This window comes from Mercenaria mercenaria, chromosome 10 (assembly GCF_021730395.1).
Source record: "Mercenaria mercenaria strain notata chromosome 10, MADL_Memer_1, whole genome shotgun sequence".
Taxonomy (NCBI): Eukaryota; Metazoa; Mollusca; class Bivalvia; order Venerida; family Veneridae; genus Mercenaria; species Mercenaria mercenaria.
Genome location: NC_069370.1, coordinates 34,312,518 through 34,334,724, shown reverse-complemented (window position 1 = coordinate 34,334,724; position 22,207 = coordinate 34,312,518). Strand labels below are relative to the sequence as shown.

The following is a 22,207-nucleotide window of genomic DNA, read 5'->3' as shown; positions in this document are numbered from 1 at the left end:
ATGGTACTAGCAGCTTCCTCGCTTGGCGCTCAGCATTAAGGGGATAGTGCTAGGACTGGTCAGCCCGGTGTCAGTATAATGTGACTGGGTGGGGTATCATGCATGTCTACGGCGTGATATTCCAGTGAGGCAGCACTATAAAGTTTGGCATTGTGCTCACTGCTACAAGTAGACACTGTCATTTTTATATGACTGAAAATTGTTGAAAAAGACGTTTAAACCCGAAACACACACACACACACACAAGGTGATGATTACTATGTCCATATTTTGGCACTTCAAATATTTATTTTTCGGATTAAGATTGCTACTGTCTTCCATTTTAAATTATTTTAGAAATAAGTCCCGTTTCTTTGAGTCATATGAAGTTCTTATGTCTACAACATCACAATTTATGCGATAGAATTGGAGGTCCACTAAAGTCTGAGCAGGTCTACTAGATTTTAGCAGTTGGTGGACCTGCTGGCAACTGCTGAAAAAAGTTAAGGTCGAGGCCTGAATGGTCAGAATGTTACCCTCAATAAAATCTTGGACGAGTTCGATATTGGGTCATCTGGGGTCAAAAACTAGGACACCAGGTCAAATCAAAGGAAAAGCTTGTTAACACTCTAGAGGTCACAATTTAGGTCCAATCTTAATGAAACTTGATCAGAATGTTACTCTGAATAAAATCTTGGATGAGTTCGATATTGGGTCATCTCGGTTCAAAAACTAGGTCACCAGGTCAAATCAAAGAAAAAGCTTGTTAACACTCTAGTGGTCACAATTTTGCCCAATCTTAATGAAACTTGGTAAGAATGTTACCCTCAATGACATTTATGACTGTATCTTCATGAATCTTGGTCAGAATGTTAATCTTGATGGTCTCAAGGTCCAGTTTGAATCTGGGTCATGTAGGATCAAAAACTAGGTCACCAGGTCAAATCAAAGGAAAAGCTAGTTAACACTGTAGAGGCCACATTTATGACCATATCTTAATGAAACTTGGTCAGAATGTTGATCTTGATGATCTATAGGTCAAGTTCAAATCTGGGTCAGGTGGGTTCAAAAACTAGGTCACTAGGTCAGATCAAAGGAAAAGCTTGTTAACACTCTAGAGGCCACATTTATGACTGTATCTTTCATGAAACTTAGAATGTTAATCTCAGAGTTCTAGCCAGGATTTCCTGAAGGCATGTTGCTGAAGGGTATTTTTTAACAGAGCGTAGATGACAAAGGGGTGGATGTGGGAGGGGTACCCCCTCCTGCTGGGGAGAGGGGGGTATGGGGGTCACCCCCAGAAAATTTTGTATTACTACAACTCATTTTGGTGCATTCTGGTGCATTTCAGAGTGAAAAACACACGTGTTGTTTTCAATGTTTAATAAGCATCATTTACATGCTCAACAAGAACAAATAGAGATAATGTGTCATAAAAAATTCCTCTGGAGTTTATTTGCTGAATGACAATGTAAACTTATCCATTTTAAGTTTCTGAAAATGTTCACTATTTATTTTACTGGTGGTGTGGGGAATTTCCTCCTTACACGCAAAGTAAAGCAGTGTCATACATGCTGTCATTGCCTCACGGTTCACATGTTTTCTTCCCTCACAAAACAAGTCTCGATCCCACCAAATGTTTTTGCTTCTGCAACGTCAAATACCACTGCTTTCTTGTCTGAGTCCGAGTCCTTATGATTTACGAAAGATGTTCGCCTTATTGAAGTACATGGAATGTCTCACATGGCTCTATCAGGAACACACTTCTTTGGTCTTCTCTGGTGCTTTACACATACTGAACACAACACACCTTGGCCTGAAGTAAAGAATTTAAATTTTGTTTTTTGCATAGCCAAAGGGATCCATCACTGCTACGATAAGAGATCTAAATGGTTTTTTTTAATGAATTTCAAGAACTTATATGTAAAAAAAGACACAAACACATAAAACACAGCCCTGTGTGTAAAGCCATGACAACTTAATTTCTAGTTAGTCATCAACTCTTCCTCCCTATTTTCTAAGTATGCATGTCCAATATTTTTCCCCCCAAAGGAATCAGATTTGAAAAATAAAATGTGGTCTTCTTATAATTTGTTTAACAGTAACTGTTGATAGTTTGCACTTTTTTTAAATATGTTCACAGATCGCTTGATAGATCTACATATGATATGATACATTCAATAGACTGTTCAGTATTTTTGGGATTACTAAAAATGTTTAAATTACCATTCTTGAGACTGTCATCCAGGAAACGCTTGTTTCCATTTGGATCAGTGCCTAATTTCCTTTGGCCATCCGGCGTGCTGGTGGGATTCTGAATTTGTGACCGTTTTCTCAGGTGTACCTGGTCAGGAAGAATGTCATCACAGATTCATTTCGCTTTCACATCTCACTGTCCTAGTTATATGAGTAACTAACACTGTTCTCCTTCTTGAAACAGTTCATATTTAAAATGTCCACTCTCTCATTTACGTTTATTTCCAGGCATCATCAATGATTAAGTAATAAATCCACAATATTTCAAACTTTTCTCTACAAGTTCTATTTTGAAAGTGACGACAGGAAACATCAATTCTGGCATTGTCTTTTCGATATTCCGCCCGAGAAAAGACAATTCATACATGTGAAAAACATTGATATTATGCCGAGAATTGTTCTAAATCATTTTAACGTGTTGCACAATTTTTGACTTAGTACCTTCCATTGTCTTTCCTTGGCGAAAAACATTCGGACAATAATTGTTGAAAGCCATCTGTCATTATTTCTGATTACATAAAAGATCTTAAAACACTTTCATGTACACATCACAAGATACCGTCTGTCAAAGGATTTAAAGGCGGAGCTACGATGAAATTTACGTCACACGTTTCTACATAGGAAGCTGTCATTGGTTTATCGTATATCTTAACTGACATCGCTTTACCTGAACTATCGGGTGAGCACGTGGTAAACCTTCGAATACACTATCGGATTAATCGAGGTGTTTATTGGAATGCGTTTAAGACATGTCACTTTGGCAATTAAGGGATGACGGGGGAAATAAGGGATGTCGAATATACATCTCGCAGCTTGAAGGCATGTCGCACGCGACAGGCGATAATAGCCTGGCTAGAACCCTGAATCTTGATGATCTTTAGGTCAAATTCGAATCTGGGTCATGTGGGGTCAAAAACTAGGTCAACGGGTCAAATCAAAGGAAAAGCTAGTTAACACTGTAGAGACCACATTTATGACCATATCTTAATGAAACTTGGTAAGAATGTTAATTTTGATGATCTTCAGGTCAGTAGGTCAGGTGAGCGATACAGGGCCTTCATGGCCCTCTTGTTTCCTGATTGTGTGTGGTAAATTTTGTCCAGTGCCTGCATCTTCTTCCTGTTTGAATAACATTTACTTGTGCCAACATTTTCTTTCTGCATATCACAAAAATATTCCTGTATTCTGTTGGCAAGATGTATATATTTCTGCAGAAATGAAACAGAAACTTTGTAATTTAAAATTTCAAGTAGTGTTTTTGTTTACATAAAAAAATGACCCTGTATTAGCTGCCTAATTATAATGTTTTTCCCTCCTTGATCCTGGTTTATGATGCAAAACAGGCAATGTTTACAAAATGTCAAAAAAATTAACTTCCAAATGTCTGACCAACCTACATGTCAAAGTGTTCACAAGGTCATGCTAAAGAATAATATTTTTGCGTTTTGTTTGATAGAAATTATCAACATTTTTTTTAATAAGGTAATAGAATTAATAAAAGTACGTCAGAGATATTAATCTTATAAATATGTTAAGCAATGAATAGATTGTTTGAAAATAATAATATACTAGAGACATTTTGCTTGACAGTAGTGTCTGACTTTTTTTATTCTTTGGGTTCATTGGATCTTTTATACCTTTCTGCTCCTTAGGTACTTTAGGGCCATTTATACCAGTTCTTTAAAATTGTTATTTTTTCATCAAAATTTTAATTTGGAATTGCAATTCTGAATTAATAAGTAAATACCAGATTAAGTTAGGGTGTGCCAGCAATTATAAATAATTTTAGTAAGAAAAAGGCATAATTATAGTTTATAAGCAGTCCGTATCGATAATATATGGACATTTTCTATATCTTATCTAACATTGCACGCAAAGAATGAATTACTCGCTGAAAAGAACTATTTTTTAACAGCTTGTTAAATTAATTGGGAATTAAAGGCTGGTATGCATAATTATATGATTACTTATAAATTTACTTTAAAGGGCTTTTCAAAAGATTGAGGAACGAAGTTGAACATAATATGTTTTTGGGGATGTTTTTTTTTTTTGACAGTCTGTTTTTCATGTTTTGTTCCATACAGAAATTAATGGATATAATGCAAGAAATAGGGCAGTTTATTTGTTATCTGTGCTTTTTGTATTACAAGCAAAACTTTTATTGCTCATGAAAGCCATTTAATTTGATTTTGCAAAAAAAAATTATTTGTCAAACAAAGTGGAAATTAGCCAAACTTCCAACATTGCAACCAGTATAGTTGCTGCCAGAAAAATTTCAGAAAACCTTTTTTTCTAAGCATAGGTAGAGCTATAGAACACCGATGCATCAACGTCCCAGTTTGGTTAAATTTTTGTATGTAAGCCGGTATCTCAGGAACCACTTGTGGGATTGGATTGAAACTTCACACACTTATTTACTGTGATAAACTGACTTACATGGCGTAGGTTCGATGACTCTGTTTTGCATTTTTACAAAATTTTGCCCTCTCTTTTGACTTCTGTATTCATTCAGTTGACAAGGCTGTTGAATAGTCTAGCGATGTTGCCTTCTGACAGCTCTTGTTCGCAGAAGAATTCTGTGAACATTGCGAATGTTTTCACTTGAATATGTCATACTTTTGGATTAATATAATTGCACATGACTTAATTGTTCAATATATGGTTGATCAAAGAAAGTATGATTCTTTTCTAAGTGCATTAACCTCTCTGATGCTACAACATCTTTTACAATCATCTACCCGTGGCCGTGGTGTTGCTCCACAGAAGTTGCACTACAGTTTGTTAGGACCAGACCCATGTAAAATTGTTACTTGTGAGCAAACCATTTAGAACCAGGTAATATTGATATGTTTTTAGACAAAGCTAGACAGTTATTTGAATTTATAACTTGACAGAAAACCATTTACATCCACGTTAATATGTAACTGGCCAGAAAAACATCTGCAGCCATGTGAAATTTGTAACTTGTGAGAATACCATGTACAACCATATAAATTGTGTAACTTACAAGAAAATCATTTAGGGTCATGTAAAATGCATACCTTGCCAAAATACCATTTCTAGCCATGTAATATGTGTCACTTGATAGAAAATCATTTAGGGCCATGTAAAATTGGTAACTTGCCAGAATACCATTTGCAACTATGTAAAATTTGTAGCATGCCAAAATATCATTTCTAGCTGTGTAAAATGTGTAACTTGAACTTGACAGAAAATCATTTAGGGCCATGTAAAATAGGTAAAATGCCAGAATACCATTTGCAACCATGTAAAATTTGTAGCATGCCAAAATATCATCTCTAGCCGTGTAAAATGTGTAACTTGACAGAAAATCATTTAGGGCCATGTAAAATAGGGTAACTTGCCAGAATACCATTTGCAACCATGTAAAATTTGTAGCATGCCAAAAATACCATTGCAGCCATGTAAAATGTGTAACTTGCCAGAAAACCATTTAGGGCCATGTAAAATATTCAACTTGCCAGACTACCATTTCCAGCCATGTAAAATCTGCATCTAACCCAGTCGAAATTGATGGTTTATTACCATGGTAATTCATGGTTTACCATGGTAGTGATGATGATGGCCATGGGACAATGGTTTACCATGGTTGACCATGGCTGTGGTAATTGGCACCACAGTCATAAAACATTGTATCAGACCATGGTCAAAAACCATAGTCGACCATGGTTATGGACCACAGTCAACCATGGTTGACCTTGGTGATTACTGACCATCAGAAAGTGTATAAATATGAATTTGAAAGGGTCGTGAAAATACATGACAACTGCAGTCTATATTTATTTTTGCAAGTCAGTCATTTATTTGTTATGAAATTGCTAAGATGACAACAAAGTATAGTCAGACTATGAAAGTTTACCTTTGAATCTGTCTATAAGTGCAGGAAAACTATTCCCTAACTTGGAAAACTTTTGGAGCCAAAATGCAGTCAGGGCGTCTTTGATGCATTGTAAAACTTGATAACTGTGAAAATTACTAACATGGTCATGGTAGTCCATGGTCAACCATGGTTGAAAAAAGTTGGCCATGATAGACCATGGTTAAAACATGGTCAGCCATCAAAAACCGTGGTGACCATGGTCAGCCATGGTCATCACTTCGTCTGGGAATGCTAGAAAATCATTTAGGGCCATGTAAAATATGTAACTTGCCAGAAAATGATTAAGGGCCATTTGAAATTTGTAACTAAAAATGCCAGACATCCATTTCCAGCCATATAATAAGTTTAACTTGCCAGAAAAGAAAATCGTTTAGAGCGATGTGAACTTGGAAAACTATTTTAGGCCATGTGAAATGCTTCACTTACAAGGGAATGATATGGATTTTACTTATGATGTAATGTTTACATTAACATCATTAATATGTTTTTCATGGAAAACATGAGCTTGGGAAGTATAATACAGTACACAAGCGCGATTGTTTTCGTATAATTGTTATGCAGGTCTGAAACAGCTTGTATAGATTCAAAACTCATTAACAATTCAGAACGTAACAAAAAATCCATTGATTTACTTTGAATATTTATGAAAACCCATTTTAACACCTTTTTAAAGTGGTTATTCATAATAATTATGTGCAGCGTTAGAAGAATAATATGCATGTCAGTGCTTTGTAGGAAAGGATAAAAGTGAGGAGAAAATGAGTCACATGTGCATTATGTATTAAGGGATGAATTTTAGTATGCGACCTTTCACTTTCGTATGCAATAAAGTATCGGGTAATCATTTTAATATGCAGTGCATACATTTTCATAATGCATTATAATTTTAAGAAACTATTCCTAACGTCAATCAAAAAGATGTATTTAAATTATTTATGAAAATTTACAAATTTGATTGAATCGTTGAACAAGTAAATTTAGCGATCGACGTAAAATGTTGCATTTTTATCTTCTTATCATTTGTACGATCAGCGTATTTTCAAATGAGAAGCAAAATAAATTTAGATATAATCTAACATATTAAAGTAAATTAAAATATTTTATTTGTCAGTATCTTCTCTTATCGTAAAGAAATCTGCATTACTGCGTAACAAAATTGCATGTTGTAATTGCCAGCGTGAATTCGGATGGATCGTACTATAATAGGGCGAGTAACCATGAGAAGGATGATGTTAGAATTCGAAACCTGTAATTTCCGTTGTGTAGCATGGAAAACTGTCACAAGCATTCTTGATGTTAAATTGACCAAATTAAGCTGATTTTTATCACACAAGTCGTTGTCTTTTTTTGTTAAGTATAAGTACTTAAATACTCGATTATGGGTTTTTTGGGGGGGGGTTTTGTAAAAGAGGAGGGGTACAAGCTTTTCATTTTTGGATACCCAGATAGTTGTGTAATCTTGGTTGGAAAAAAAGATTTACCATACCTGGATTCAGAGTTGTTATATTTTCCGATCCTTTGAAATCGTGGAGTCCATTCAGTATCTGTGAAGTTGAATTTTGCTTAAACTGGTGCTAGTGGGCATGAGTGTGGCATTTCTGTTACCTCTCATGAACAGACTCAGTCAAACCAAGTCTGCTATTGTTTTGCTTGGTTGCATTCTGTACTTTCAAAGGATCTTCTGATAAATTCTATTACATAGTCTGATTTGTTGTCACTTGGCATGTTAAGATTTTTGTTTAGGTCCATTTTTTCTTGAAAACTGTAAGAGCTGTAGCTTTGAAATGTTGTACACCTGTTTATCATAATTTAGAAAGTAGGCTAAGAACCATAACTCTAACATGCATTTTGTCTGAATTATGCCCCTTCTTGCACATTGAAAATTTCAATTGCTTCATTACATTTTTAGCTTACCTGAGCACATAGTGCTCACTGTGTCTGTCTGACATTGGTCGTCCTGTGTTGTCAGCAAACTGTCAACACTCTAGAGGCCACAGCTTTAGGCCAATCTTAATGAAATTTGGTCAGAATATTACCCTCAATAAACTGTTGCGCAAATTCATTATTGGGTCAACTGGGGTCAAGAACTAGGTCACTAGGTCAGTTAATAGGAAAACCTTGTAAACACTAAGAGGGCACATTTTCTACCTCACCTTTATGAAAAAAAATATCAGAATGTTTGTCTCTAGGACAAGCTCAAAATTGGATTACCTGAGATAAAAAAAGTAGGTCACTAGGTCAGATCATAGAAAAAACTAGGTCACTAGGTCAGATGATAGAAAAACCTTTCAGTCCACTTTTCTTGAACACTAAAAGAGCTTTAGCTTTGAAGCATTGTACTCTTGTCATTATCATTTATAATTTAGATTAGTAAGTGGGTCAAGAACCATATTAAGTAGATCAACTTTTCTCGAATACTGTAGCTTTGAAACTTAATTCATTATTCATCATCAGCATTTAAGAAGGCCAAGAACAACAACTCTTTTCTTGCATATTGCTTTTTGTCAGGCACTTGCAGATGAGTGCTGGTGCCTGCAGGAGGTGCTGTTGTTGTTCAAGTTTTTGTTCAGTTTTTGATGAAAGCTAAAAAATATTGGTATTGTATAAAACATAGATTTTAAGTTAGGTTTTACAGAATGATATGCTTCTCACAACTTTAATTATGAATGTTAAAAAACTAGGTCAGTAGGTCAGATGTTAGACAGAGAATATTCATTGCAGCTGTGTACAGATTATGTTGAAAGTAAGAAAACTAGGTCAGTAGGTCAAATGTTTGGAAAAGAATATTCATTACAGCTGTGTGCAGATCATGTTAAAGGTAGGAAAACTAGGTAAGTAGCCAGATGTATGGAAAAATATTCATTACAGGTGTGTACAGATAGTGAAGGTAAGAAAACTAGGTCAGTAGGTCAAATGTATGGAAAAAATGTTCATTACAGCTGTGTACAGATGTTGAAGGTAAGAAAACTAGGTCAGTAGGTCAAATGTATGGAAAAAATATTCATTACAGCTGTGTACAGATGTTGAAGGTAAGAAAACTAGGTCAGTAGGTCAAATGTTTGGAAAAGAATATTCATTACAGCTGTGTACAGATCATGTTAAAGGTAGGAAAACTAGTTAAGTAGCCAGATGTATGGAAAAATATTCATTACAGCTGTGTACAGATTATGTTGAAGGTAAGAAAACTAGGTCAGTAGGTCAAGTGTTAGGAAATGAGCTTAATTGTTGTTTTTAACCTCCTCCTTTGGACAGAGGCATCCAGGTTGGTGAATTAGTAATATCTAGACATCTTGTTGTCTGAGTTTTTTACGAAATGGAAATTGAGAAAAGTCACTGCAAATAGCCTAAATATATATTATGTAACACACTTTATAATTAGTGTTTCATGACAAAACTTCATCAAGTTATAATTTTTTAAGTAATTTTCATTACAATAGACACATCAACTTCTTTTTCCCTTTGATGTCTATTCTGGTCTATTCTGTTCTCTAAGTTTTGAAGTGTATTTATCAAGATCAAAATTCGTATAGAATAAAAGGAAGTGCAAGACGAGTTGGGCATCTTAAATTACTTAATAGGTAAATTCACGTTATAATTACGTATGAAACAGAATAAAGCATTTATCGTTTTGACTGTTTGCGTCTCGTAAATTATGATCAAATGGATTTTAATTTATAATTATAATTGTCAAATGGGTTCCTTCTAGAAGCAATTAGTTGAATTGAAAAGGAGGAATTTTTGTACAATTCATTTTATTTATTTTGTGGTATAAAAAAATAAAATAAAAAATTTCCTTTTTATATTAGGTAATGATAATAGCCTGCCCTAATCGTAGACTGAGTATAGTACTATGGATATGCATTTGTTTGAAAAAAAAAAACTGCACAATTAAAATTACATTTTGAAAAAATGATTCACTGTTCGTAAATTTGTGTTGTTGTTTTTTCAAGTCAAAGTTAGCACTAGTTTTCCATGTCATACCTGCCAGTCTGTATTTCTGTTCTTTATAATTAACTTTTATCCCCAGTTTATATACTTTTTTGTCATCTACTATACTTTCAAAAATTGCAAAATGATGGAACAAAGCAATTTTTTTTGTATCTTAAAGAAGTCTAACATCTCCTTTAAAAAGAACTATTTACGTTGATGTTTTGAAATTGAATGATTTATCAAAGAAACGTTTTTGACATTTTTTTCTCGTTTGTCTATTTACAGGTCCAACAAAAACGGAAACGTCAGATGACAGCCGCGTTAAAGTGAGAGTTAGACGTATCAGGCAGGGAGAGAAGAATTCTCTAGGGAGTGACTTACAGAACAAACAAACGGCCGAGTTAGAAAAAAGTGTTCAGAAAGAACTTCAAAAAGCTGGCCTTGGTAATGGAGGTAAGCTGCACTAATTTAGTGGATTAAACATTTTAGTCACACAGCCCAGATGACCAAAGTTGGAACCAGGCAGTGAAAAAAATCAGCTTTTCAACGTGTGAAAAATGGCACTCATTTTGTGTATAAAAGACTGCAACTTAACTTTTGACCTTTTAAATATTGGCATTGTTTGTGAGAAAGGTAGTCAGAAATTTAGACAAAGACTTGTTAATGCCGATATATTGCCCTCAGAAAAGCTAGGCACAAACAAGAAATCAGTTTGTCAATCGATTATAGGCAAGTATAACATAAAATGATTCTCAACACAGAGTAGAACTTTCACAGCATGAACAAACACTTTATACAGAAAAGATATGATGGTAAAAAAAATCATGTTTTCTAGTCAAAAAGGAAACAATGTTAAAAGTGCCCTTGTTCTTCACAATTCAGTTTATACAGTAGTCTGGTACACAGTCATTTTAAAACTGTTGGTATGTTAATACTCCAGTCCAAGTCAGTGTCTTTCATGGTATTACTAGTTCTTATTCTCCACCCAGACTTTGTGGGGGTTCTATTTAGGAGTCACTTTGTGCCATCCACTTTTGTCCATCCCTGTCCAGTCCCACCCATCACTCCATCCCATCTGAACATAAATTGTACAATGAGAATACAAGCAGTATGAATTATTACCATTAGAACAAGTTCAAGTAAGACTTTAGTTGGTGTATGAGTCACATTTAGTGATAGCTCTAATTCTTTCTGCTTTTATTTCAGATACAATCCAAGTGAAAATTATTACAACCAGTTATGTTGATGGTGATGATGAAACTATGCATGTTCTGTCGGAACAGGAATCAGAAACATTCAGGAATATGATTGTTGACATGATTGTAAGTACCTGACACTCAAAGAATTTTTGTTCTACCTCCTATCAAATTCTAGCAGTTTCATTGGTTAAAAGTTGGTCACATGGTGACTTCCTATATTTCTGTGGAGGGTCAATAGATTTCCATGTTGTTTAAGTCGATAAACAAGTAGCCAGTTTTGGAAATGTGGGGATGATAAATTGATAAATATGGGAACTTGGCTAAAGTCTGACCACCCTTTCCGCCCCGCCCCACACACACACACATATACCAATCATTTATCTTTCAGACCCAGCATATTTCCTTGAATGGTCGCTGACGAACCAAATTATTGGTGATATATGCTGCGAAACATTTGTAAAGAAGACTGAAATATATCTTAGTTTATTGAAGGGTTTCAAATGTTCAATAGTTTCAGTTTAATTGGGTCCCACTCTACTGCAGTGGATGTTAAATGTGGTGAAATCATTATTGGCAGACATAGTAAATTTATTTAAAGTCTGAATTGTTAGTCATTCTATCACCTATTGCATTACATCACTGCTCTCAATTTCTAATGTTCTTGAGTTAGCTACTACAACAGATGTTGTAATAATGCGGTAAAATCATTAACGGAAGATATTGTGAATTGATTAAAAAAAAATTCAAACAACTTATGTGTGAATGAAAGCACTGATTTAATGTAATTGTTGATAAAATGGTTAATGTCATGAATGATAATATAAGTTTACACCAGAGGCTACTGTTACAAGTTGCAGTTTTACAAAAACAAAGATAAACATAGCTGTGAATCAGCCACTTGGAACATCTTTTGTCACAATATTTCAATATTTCTGTTATGATTTGTCTGTTTCAGGGTGGACAATCTGAGGTAGACAAAGAGCAGGCCAGGCATGATGAACTGGAAGAAAACTACAGCTTTGTGTGGGGCGAAAACCATCCCCCCACACAGCCACAGACCCCTGTTATCACAGCTGGTAAAACAAATTCGAAAGATACTACTGATATAGAAGGTACAACAGGCTCGGAGGATACTACTAACACAGAGGGCAAAGTAGAAATAGAGGGTAACTCAGAGGAAATTTCAAGCACAGTTTTAAATTCACAAGATAATGAGGAAGATATTATTAAAGATGCCGAAGACTCATAGCAAACTTGAATGGATTCTTTAAATGATTTTCCTGCAAATAAAATGTATTTTTTTCGTTTTTTATTGCTTTTGGTTATTTTTGGATACTTACACTTTCTTAATTTTGTAATCTATGAATATTACTTTGTTTTCAGAAAACATAAGGTTAGGTTGTTGAAAATTATTCAGTGAAAAGGTTGTTGTGGGGGTGGGTGGGGGGGGGATGAAGTTGACTTAATATGTAGTGACCTAAACAAAACAAAACAAATTTTGAAAGTCATCCTGTTAATTCTCCCAGTCTCTTTTTTTTTTTAAGCCTGTTTCACAATTGTTTTTCCATTTAGATTAACACAATTTGGAAAACAATCTGAATTTTAATGGGAAGAGAAAACCACAAAAATCCATCATTTCTAGTCTTAGATCATTACCTCTCCTCAATTATAATTGATGAAAAGATTAAAGCGCAATTAGGATTGGTATCGGTACACTTTATTTGCAGGTTAATGCGATATGACTGTTAAATGTGTTCAAGATCATGTGATATTGTTTAAGAATTAAACAACTTAAAAAAAGCTATAAACATAAATGTTTTTTGTCAGATATTGGTGATATGGATATTAAACATGTAGATATATCTTTAAATATTTGATATTTAGTAAAAATTGTAACCGTCACATGTATTTTAATAGGCATTAAAAAAGTGTGAGAAATTTGAATTAATTTTTATGGGTACTGAAACATAGTTTCATAGGTATTGTTAAAGACTTCTTGGGACCGGTGCCTTTAAGAGTGAAAATCTAAGTATCTTACGTCTTTGATCCTTTTAGAACCAGAAAAAAGTAGGGGAAATTAGCCGTAGAAGATTTAGGTCAGCTTTTTGGTGTATAGGTCAGCGCTCACACACACATCATTTTCTGATTGTTCTTTTGCTGTTTCATTTGGTTTTAAGTGCAATTACTCGCGTTACTCAATACTTCTTTTTTTTTTTTAGAAAATGTGTCATGCTTTTGTACAGCAACTAGAAAGTTAAGCTAACAGTTATGTAGTAATGTTCCTAACATAAAAACACATGAAGGCTTTGGCTGTGTGTCAATGTTTTATAAGATCGAATTTTTTTTTGTTTAAAATCAAAATTCATTGCACATTTACATGGTATATTTTAATGCCTTTATGATGATCACTCAATCTAAAGTTGTTTGTTGTTCAGATGTTACCAATATGGAAATGTCAGTTTATTATGAGTGGCCTCACAGGGAAAATTTTTTTTTACCTGTAGGTCACTTGATGACAATTTATGTAAAAATCTAAAATGTGATGTGATAATAATTTAATGTTGTTTCATGTAATCAAGTCTGTTTTATAAAAGTTTGGAAGAAAAGACTTGGCTGTATTTATATTTTACTTTTATAGGTTGTTATTAGTGATGCTTGCCTTAAAATTTTATTTTCCAAACAATGTATATATTTTTCATGTAAAGAGCTTCTAGTCAAATAATCCTGAGTAAACATATATAAATGTATAATGAGGATTGGGCATAATCCATTAAAATGGAAATCCATGAAATATCTGACTTATAATACATTTATGAATTTAAAGAATCAGTATATTTTTAGCTCGACTATTTGAAGAATAGGGGAGCTATCCTACTCGCACCGACGTCGGCGTTAGCATGAGCGTGAGCGTCACACAACTGTTAAAGTTTGCGTACCACCCCAAATATTTTCAAAGTCCATTGACATATTGCTTTCATATTTTGCTTACTTGTTTACCATCATGACCCCTGTCTGTAAAAAGGAGGAGGCAACTCTATCAAGCGTTTTGACTGAATTATGGCCCCTTTTCGACTCAGGATAAATGTTAAAGTTTGCGTACCACCCCAAATATTTTCAAAGTCCATTGAGATATTGCTTTGATATTTTGCATACTTGTTTACCATCATGTCCCCAGTCTGTAAAAAGGAGGAGGCAACTCTATCAAGCATTTTGACAGAATTATGGCCCCTTTTCGACTTAGAATAAATGTTAAAGTTTGCGTACTACCCCAAATATTTTCAAAGTCCATTGAGATATTGCTTTCTTATTTTGCATACTTGTTTACCATCATGACCCCAGTCTGTAAAAAGGAGAAGGCAACTCTATCAAGCATTTTGACTGAATTATGGCCCCTTTTCGACTTAGAATAAATGTTAAAGTTTGTGTACCACCCAAAATATTTTCAAAGTCCATTGAGATATTGCTTTCATAATTTGCATACTTGTTTCCCATAATGACCCCAGTCTGTAAAAAGGAGGAGGCAACTCTATCAAGCATTTTGACTGAATTATGGCCCCTTTTCGACTTAGAATATGCTTATTATTGTTAAAGTTTTACTCATTGCTTATATTATACCATCAAGCACTGAGAATAGTCGAGCGCGCTGTCCACTGACAGCTCTTGTTGAAATATGCATGTTTCATTTTGATTTCGCTGTGATGTTTGCTAGGACGGTCTCAAATTGTCCTATTTGCTATCTTTTAGATGAAAAATTTCATTTTGCTTGCTAATACATATTTTTCTCTGAAATACAAAAGGTTCCAATCAGAATAATAAAATGAGCCGCACCATGAGAAAACCAACATAGTGGGTTTGTGACCAGCATGGATCCAGACCAGCCTGCGCATCCGCGCAGTCTGGTCAGGATCCATGCTGTTCGCTAACAGTTTCTCTAATTGCAATAGGCTTTGAAAGCGAACAGCATGGATCCTGACCAGACTGCGCGGATGCACAGGCTGGTCTGGATCCATGCTGGTCGCAAACCCACTATGTTGGTTTTGTCATGGCACGGCTAAAATAGTGGTCAAGATCCTCTGATTGCTTGTGTTTTGAGTTCTCAGTTGCTACAACTGTTCCATAGGGGTTTATTGTTATAAAATGGCTTAATAGACTGGTTTACATTCTAAATATAAGAAAGAGGTTAAGACTAGGGAATTTTCGTTTTTTTTTTGTGAAATATGATAAAGCAGTTTATTTAGTTACTATATTGCTTATTTTCATAGATAAAGGCAATCTTGCTTTTCAGTTTGATTTTATGTTTGAGCCACTGATGAAACAGTATTTTTCATGATGGGTTTTATTTTCTCTTGCATTCAAAAAGAGAAGAAAAAAAATGATTCAAGAATTCCAAAAAGACATATCTGTTTTAGACAGCATTATGTCAAGATGTATAACTCACTGTGGAGCTTATGGGCCATTATGGCCAAGTAATTAAGGCCATTGAGTTTGAATCACTTGCCCCTTGTCACTGGGTTCAAAACCTCACTTGAGGGGCATAGAATTCTTCATGTAAGGAAGCGATCCAGCTGGCTCCTCTACCAAGGTTTCCATGCCCGAAACAATGTCCAGAGCAGCACCTTCACCATCAACAGCTGGAAATATGACATAAGCTATGTCAGTATGACTCTAAAACCAACCGAAAAATTCCAAAACTGTAAAGTTGGAACTCGAAGCAATGCAAATATGGCTGGCTGCTGTCTTTCAAGAATCTTAAGAGTAAAGTGGCATGAAAAATATCCAATTATCAGTGTCTGTTGTATAATGTTTAAGGGAAAGACGTAGCATTATTCAGCTTTCGATTAATCATTCCATTTTGATAATATATATTTTCATTGTTAACTGAAATTCCCATGATTTTGTAAATAAGGGAAACTAGTATTACATGTTATGTGATCACCTGCTGGTGGGGTGGCAGATGGAGTCAGCTCAAGTTGTCCACACATTTACTTGAGCAGTTCTTTTTCCGTGTTCATCAAAGTTGGTCACACTGTATATGGGCGTTTTACTTTGTAAAGTTAGCTAACTAGCTGGATTGTCCCAGAGGCTCTGGAGTTATGGCCCTTGAATTTCTAAAATTTGTGAAAATTGACAGTTTCTGCTTTCTTAATTGAGTAGTTCTTATCCAATGTAAATCAAACTTAGTCACAATGTTTAGGGGCATAGTGTCTCTGACAGATTCCATAACCAGCTAGATACTCATAGCCACTCTTTATGGTCCTTAAATTACTTAGAATTGGGAATATTGACTATGTCTACTTGACCTGAGCAGTTATTATTCAATGTTCAAACTTAGAATATTTATGGGCATATTTTCACGGCCAAGTTAGATAACCAGTTAGGAGGTCTTTGTGGCTGTGGTGTATTAGTTGAAATTTAGAAAATTGATGACAAGTGTTCTCTATAAGCAGTGTAGTTCAAAAGTCAACAGTAATTTGCTGTGACTGGCATGTATTGTGATGGCTTGCCACTCTTGTTTGGTGTTTTTTAACTTTGTGATTAGTAGATATTGTTTAAATTGTACTTTTTTTACCATTTTTTGCTTGTTTATTATTTGTGATCACCCGTCGTCCGTCGTCAGTCCGTCCATGCGTCTGTCTGTCAACAATTTCTTGTCTGCATGATAGTGGTTTCATCTATGATTTTATTTTAACCAAACTTGCACACAACTTGTATCACCATAAGATCTTGGTTCCTTTCTTGAACTGGCGAGATTCCGTTATGGGTTCCAGAGTGATGGCCCCTGAAAGGGCCAGAATTAGCTATTTTGACCTTGTCTGCACAATAGCAGCTTCATTTATGATTTGAATTTAATCAAACTTGCACAAAACTTGTGTCACCGTAAGATCTCGGTTCCTTTCTTGAACCGGCCAGATCCCTTAATGGGTTCCAGAGTTATGGCCCCTGAAAGGGCCAAAATTAGCTATTTTGACCTTGTCTGCACAATAGCAGCTTCATTTATGATCTGATTTTAACCAAACTTGCACACAACTTGTATCACCACAAGATCTTGGTTCCTTTCTTGAACTGGCCAGATTCCATCATGGGTTCCAGAGTTATGGCCCCTTAAAGGTCCAAAATTGGCTATTTTGGCTTTTGCAGCCATATAGAGACTTCATTATGGTTATATTTGATACAAACTTCCAAAATATCTTCAACAACAATAAATCTTGGATTCCATGACAAATCAGATCCAATCGTAGGTTCCAGAGTTATTTTATATCTGATTACCTCCCCTGATTGTAATCAAAATGGATTTATATCAGTAAGTACTTATAGGACTTATTTGAAATTTCATTATTGTCATTAGTTGGACTGAGCCAATCAGGGTAGATAACTATGGACTGATTTTATTTCAAATTACCTCACTTTATTTCAAATTAAAATGGGTATATCTCCATAACTGATGAAGATACTGATCTGAAATTTCATTTATGTCAACAGATTTATTTGGCAGATCCTTCTTTTGTTCACTTACAATAATTTTGTTTTAATTACTTCCCTTTTGCATTACTATAAATAGCTTATTTTTAGTAACTTTTTTATTATTGGCCATAGGGAAAACCGAGACCACTTTTGTCTGGTACAACATGGATGGTACCTCCAATTTTTTAGGTGTATTTTGACATATCTGTACCTTGTAAGATTTTTTTTTTCTTTTTGGTTAAGTTTCTTCCCTTTGTTGTTCCTGTCCTTTTTTTCTGAGGACCTTCTTGTCCTCGAGTGCAATGATAACAGGTGAGCGATATAGGGCCATCATGGCCCTCTTGTATTTTGTTCATATTATTAAAATATTGGAAATTTGATAGAGAGCTAGTTATAATTCCACTCAAAGAAGAGGTGGTATATTGTTTTGGTAATGTTGTTGGTATATTGTTCTTTTACTGTGTTCATCTGTCTGTAAACCATTTAGTTTCCACTTAGATTTTAGAATACTTGGACCTATTGATCAATCTTTATAGTCTGTAGTCAGTAGATGACTCCTATTATTTTTGGGGTCAGTTCCTCAAAGGTCAAGGTTACAGTGACCTTGAGACTGCAAACTGCTTTTGATTGAAAGCTTGAGAAGGATTTGCCTACAAACTTCAGCCTTCATAAGAAGATTGCCTGCGATCAGTAGGTAACTCCTAGTGTTTGAGGCATCTGTTCATCAAAGGGCAAGGTGACCTTGAGACTGAAAACTGTTTTTGATTAAAAGCTTGAGAATGATTGTCCTACAACCTTAAGCTTTCATAGGATGATTGGCTATGGTCAGTAGGTGACTCCTAGTCTTAGAGGGATCTGTTCCTCAAAGGTCAAGGTCGCAGTGACCTTGAGACTGAAAACTTATTTTTTGTTACTGGTAATAGCCTGAGAATGCTTTTGCTTGTGACTTCAAAACTTCATATGTTTGCCTGTGGTCTGTAGATGACTTTTAGTGTTTTTAGGGTCAGTGTATCAAGGGTCAAGGTTATGGTGACATCGAGAATGAAAAGTCCTTTTGATTTATAGCTTGAGAAAGCTTGGGTACACACTTTCAAACTTCATAGAATGTTTGCTTGTGATTTGAAAATGAATCATTTCTTTTAGGGTCAGTTTGTCAAAGGTCAATAATACATTGACTTTTACACTGAAAACAGTTTCAGCATAATAACTTGAGAATGCCCTGGTCTTTTGACCTTCAGGTTCATTAGTATTATAAGCCGAGTTTAAAAAATGCCCCATACTGCTTTGGAAATCAGAAAATCAAAGGTCAAGGTTACAGTAATCTTGGAAACTATAATTTGTTTTGATACCTGGTGAATATTTGGGTCTATAATCTTCAAACTCCATATGATAATGACCCTGTGGTCAGTAGATAACCCCTATTGCTTTTGGGGTCAGTATGTGAAAGGTCGGGGTCATAGTGTCATCGGGACTGAAAACAGTTGAAGATTGTTTCAGCTTAGGAGTGAAAGGTCACAGTAACCTTTAGGCTGAAAGTTTTTCCCAACAATAAATAAAGAATAATTAGACCTTCAGCTGTCAAAGGTGAAAGGTCACAGCATTCTTAGGACTGAAAATGACATACCCATTTACCTGCAACAGACCATCTTGGTGGGCATACATGATTTACAGACAACTTCTGTTTTCATATTTAAAGATCTATCACAAAAATAGATTCTTATTTTTGCAATCTTTGTCAGAGAACATTATTTAGCCATTTTTGCTAATTATGCTATACCCAGTATAGCGAAACGTTTATACATAAGTATAATCTATTTACCTTTAATATTCAAATAAGTTCATTTAACCTTTTTTTAACAGGCTTGCTTGTAGAATTGAAGGTCTGCAACTTCACCCTAATCTTCGATAAAATCATTTAACCATTCTTTGTATGCGTATATTTCTAATTTGTCAGCAATTTTTATGCCCCCGAAGGGAGGCATATAGTTCTTGAACCGTCTGTCGGTCTGTCGGTCTGTCAGTCTGTCAGTCTGTCCGCAATTTTTGTGTCCGGTCCATATCTTTGTCATTGATGGATGGATTTTCAAATAACTTGGCATGAATGTGTACCACAGTAAGACGAAGTGTCGCGCGCAAGACCCAGGTCCGTAGCTCAAAGGTCAAGGTCACACTTAGACATTAAAGGATAGTGCATTGATGGGCGTGTCCGGTCCATATCTTTGTCATCCATGGATGGATTTTCAAATAACTTGGCATGAATGTGTACCACAGTAAGACGACGTGTTTTGTGCAAGACCCAGGTCCATAGCTCAAAGGTCAAGGTCACACTTAGACGTTAAAGGTCATTTTTCATGATAGTGCATTGATGGGCGTGTCCGGTCCATATCTTTGTCATCCATGGATGGATTTTCAAATAACTTGGCATGAATGTGTACCACAGTAAGACAACGTGTCGCGCGCAAGACCCAGGTCCGTAGCTCAAAGGTCAAGGTCACACTTAGACATTAAAGGATAGTGCATTGATGGGCGTGTCCGGTCCATATCTTTGTCATCCATGGATGGATTTTCAAATAACTTGGCATGAATGTGTACCACAGTAAGACGACATGTCGCGCGCAAGACCCAGGTCCGTAGCTCAAAGGTCAAGGTCACACTTAGACGTTAAAGGATAGTGCATTGATGGGCGTGTCTGATCCATTTCTTTGTCATCCATGGATGGATTTTCAAATAACTTGGCATGAATGTGTATCACAGTAAGACGACCTGTCGTGCGCAAGACCCAGGTCCATAGCTCAAAGGTCAAGGTCACACTTAGACGTTAAAGGTCATTTTTCATGATAGTGCATTGATGGGCGTGTCCGGTCCATATCTTTGTCATTCATGCATGGATTTTAAAATAACTACGTATGAATGTGTGACACAGTAAGACGACGTGTCGCTATCAAGACCCAGCTCCGTAGGTCAAAGGTCCTAAACTCTAACATCGGCCATAACTATTCATTCAAAGTGCCATCGGGGGCATGTGTCATCCTATGGAGACAGCTCTTGTTTAATTTACTTTTTGCTTTGATGCTCACTTAGCTCAATAGGCAGTGTACAAAACTTCATGTCAGGAGGTTGTTGGGTGTGAATAATGGCTGAGGCCAGTATCCATGATGATTGACTGAAAACATCATTTTTAAGTCATTCATCCTCCACCTCTGATTCATGTAGAGAAGTTGTCAGTTACAGGTTAGTGCTAGTGAAGAATCCTATAAAACCAGATAGGTTAGCTTTTGTATATTACTGAAATATTAACCCATTACTCCATGGATACGCATTTAATCACATGTGCAACTAGTGTATATCCAGATCAGCCTGCACATCCGTGCAGTCTGATCAGGATCTGCACTGTTCGCATTTCAGTCAAAAATTCTTAAATGAACTTAAAAGCGGACAGTGCAGATCCTGATCAGACTGCACGGATGTGCAGGCTGATCTGGATCTACACTGGTCGCACATGTGACTAAACGCATATCCATGAAGTAATTGGTTAACTGATCACTGTATATAACTGAAATGCTGTTTAAATATGATACAAAACCCAACAAAATCAAACTGAATATTTTGCATGCATGTATTTCTTCATCTGTCAGCAAATTTGTAAATGAGCCGCGCCATGAGAAAACCAACATTGTGGATTTGCGACCAGCATGGATCCAGACCAGCCTGCGCATCCGCGCAGTCTGGTCAGGATCCATGCTGTTCGCTTTCAAAGCCTATTGGAATTAGAGAAACTGTTAGCGAACAGCACGGATCCTGACCAGACTGCGCGGATGCGCAGGCTGGTCTGGATCCATGCTGGTCGCAAACCCACTATGTTGGTTTTCTCATGGCACGGCTCAAATGTAATTGATTGGCCTCGTTGCATATTTTCTCCATGATGTGGGAGTACTTCTGTTTCTCATTAGTATGTGCATTTTGTGAATGTAAACTACGTAAGATATATTATTACCTAATTGTGTATAATTGACTCGATTTTACATCTGTTATAGTTACCATCATCTCAATACATCTTTAGCATGAATTATTAAAACTACCTTCTGTTAGAGTTGAGGTATTTTTTTCTTTTTATGCAATAATTGTGGGTGGATTTTGATTATATATAATTGTACATGCTAATATGTTTAAGTACATGTGTTGGTTCTGTTTTGTTTTTTTGTTTTTTTTTTAAATAAAAGTGCAAAACTGTTCATGCTTGTATTCTTATTTATATTTATACTTTTAAGTTCCACATGTGTTTCTGTTTTGATATTTTCATTCAACAGCCATGGAATATAATTAAATAATATCAAAACCACATATTTCTTCCTGCAGATCTGTTTGCAAGCCTAACAAAGTTGTTGTATCATAAAATATGTAAATGAGATACATGTATGTAAATGAGAAATAACAAATAACATAACAAAGAAAGGTTATTACAGAGACATTTTAAACTCGA

The 22,207-nt window shown here is 35.5% G+C and overlaps 1 protein-coding gene across 1 annotated transcript in view; it reads left to right on the top strand.

Annotated features, from left to right (window-relative positions):
- Positions 1 to 21,959, top strand: part of LOC123559421 (protein OS-9-like) — an 89,980-nt gene extending 68,021 nt beyond the window's left edge. Inside the window, exons 14-16 of the mRNA XM_053552711.1 lie at positions 10,352 to 10,519; positions 11,273 to 11,388; positions 12,221 to 21,959. Of these exons, the coding sequence (XP_053408686.1) occupies positions 10,352 to 10,519; positions 11,273 to 11,388; positions 12,221 to 12,514 (578 nt within the window). The 3' untranslated portion in view covers positions 12,515 to 21,959. The remainder of the gene's footprint in view (positions 1 to 10,351; positions 10,520 to 11,272; positions 11,389 to 12,220) is intronic.
- Positions 21,960 to 22,207: the final 248 nt, after the last annotated feature.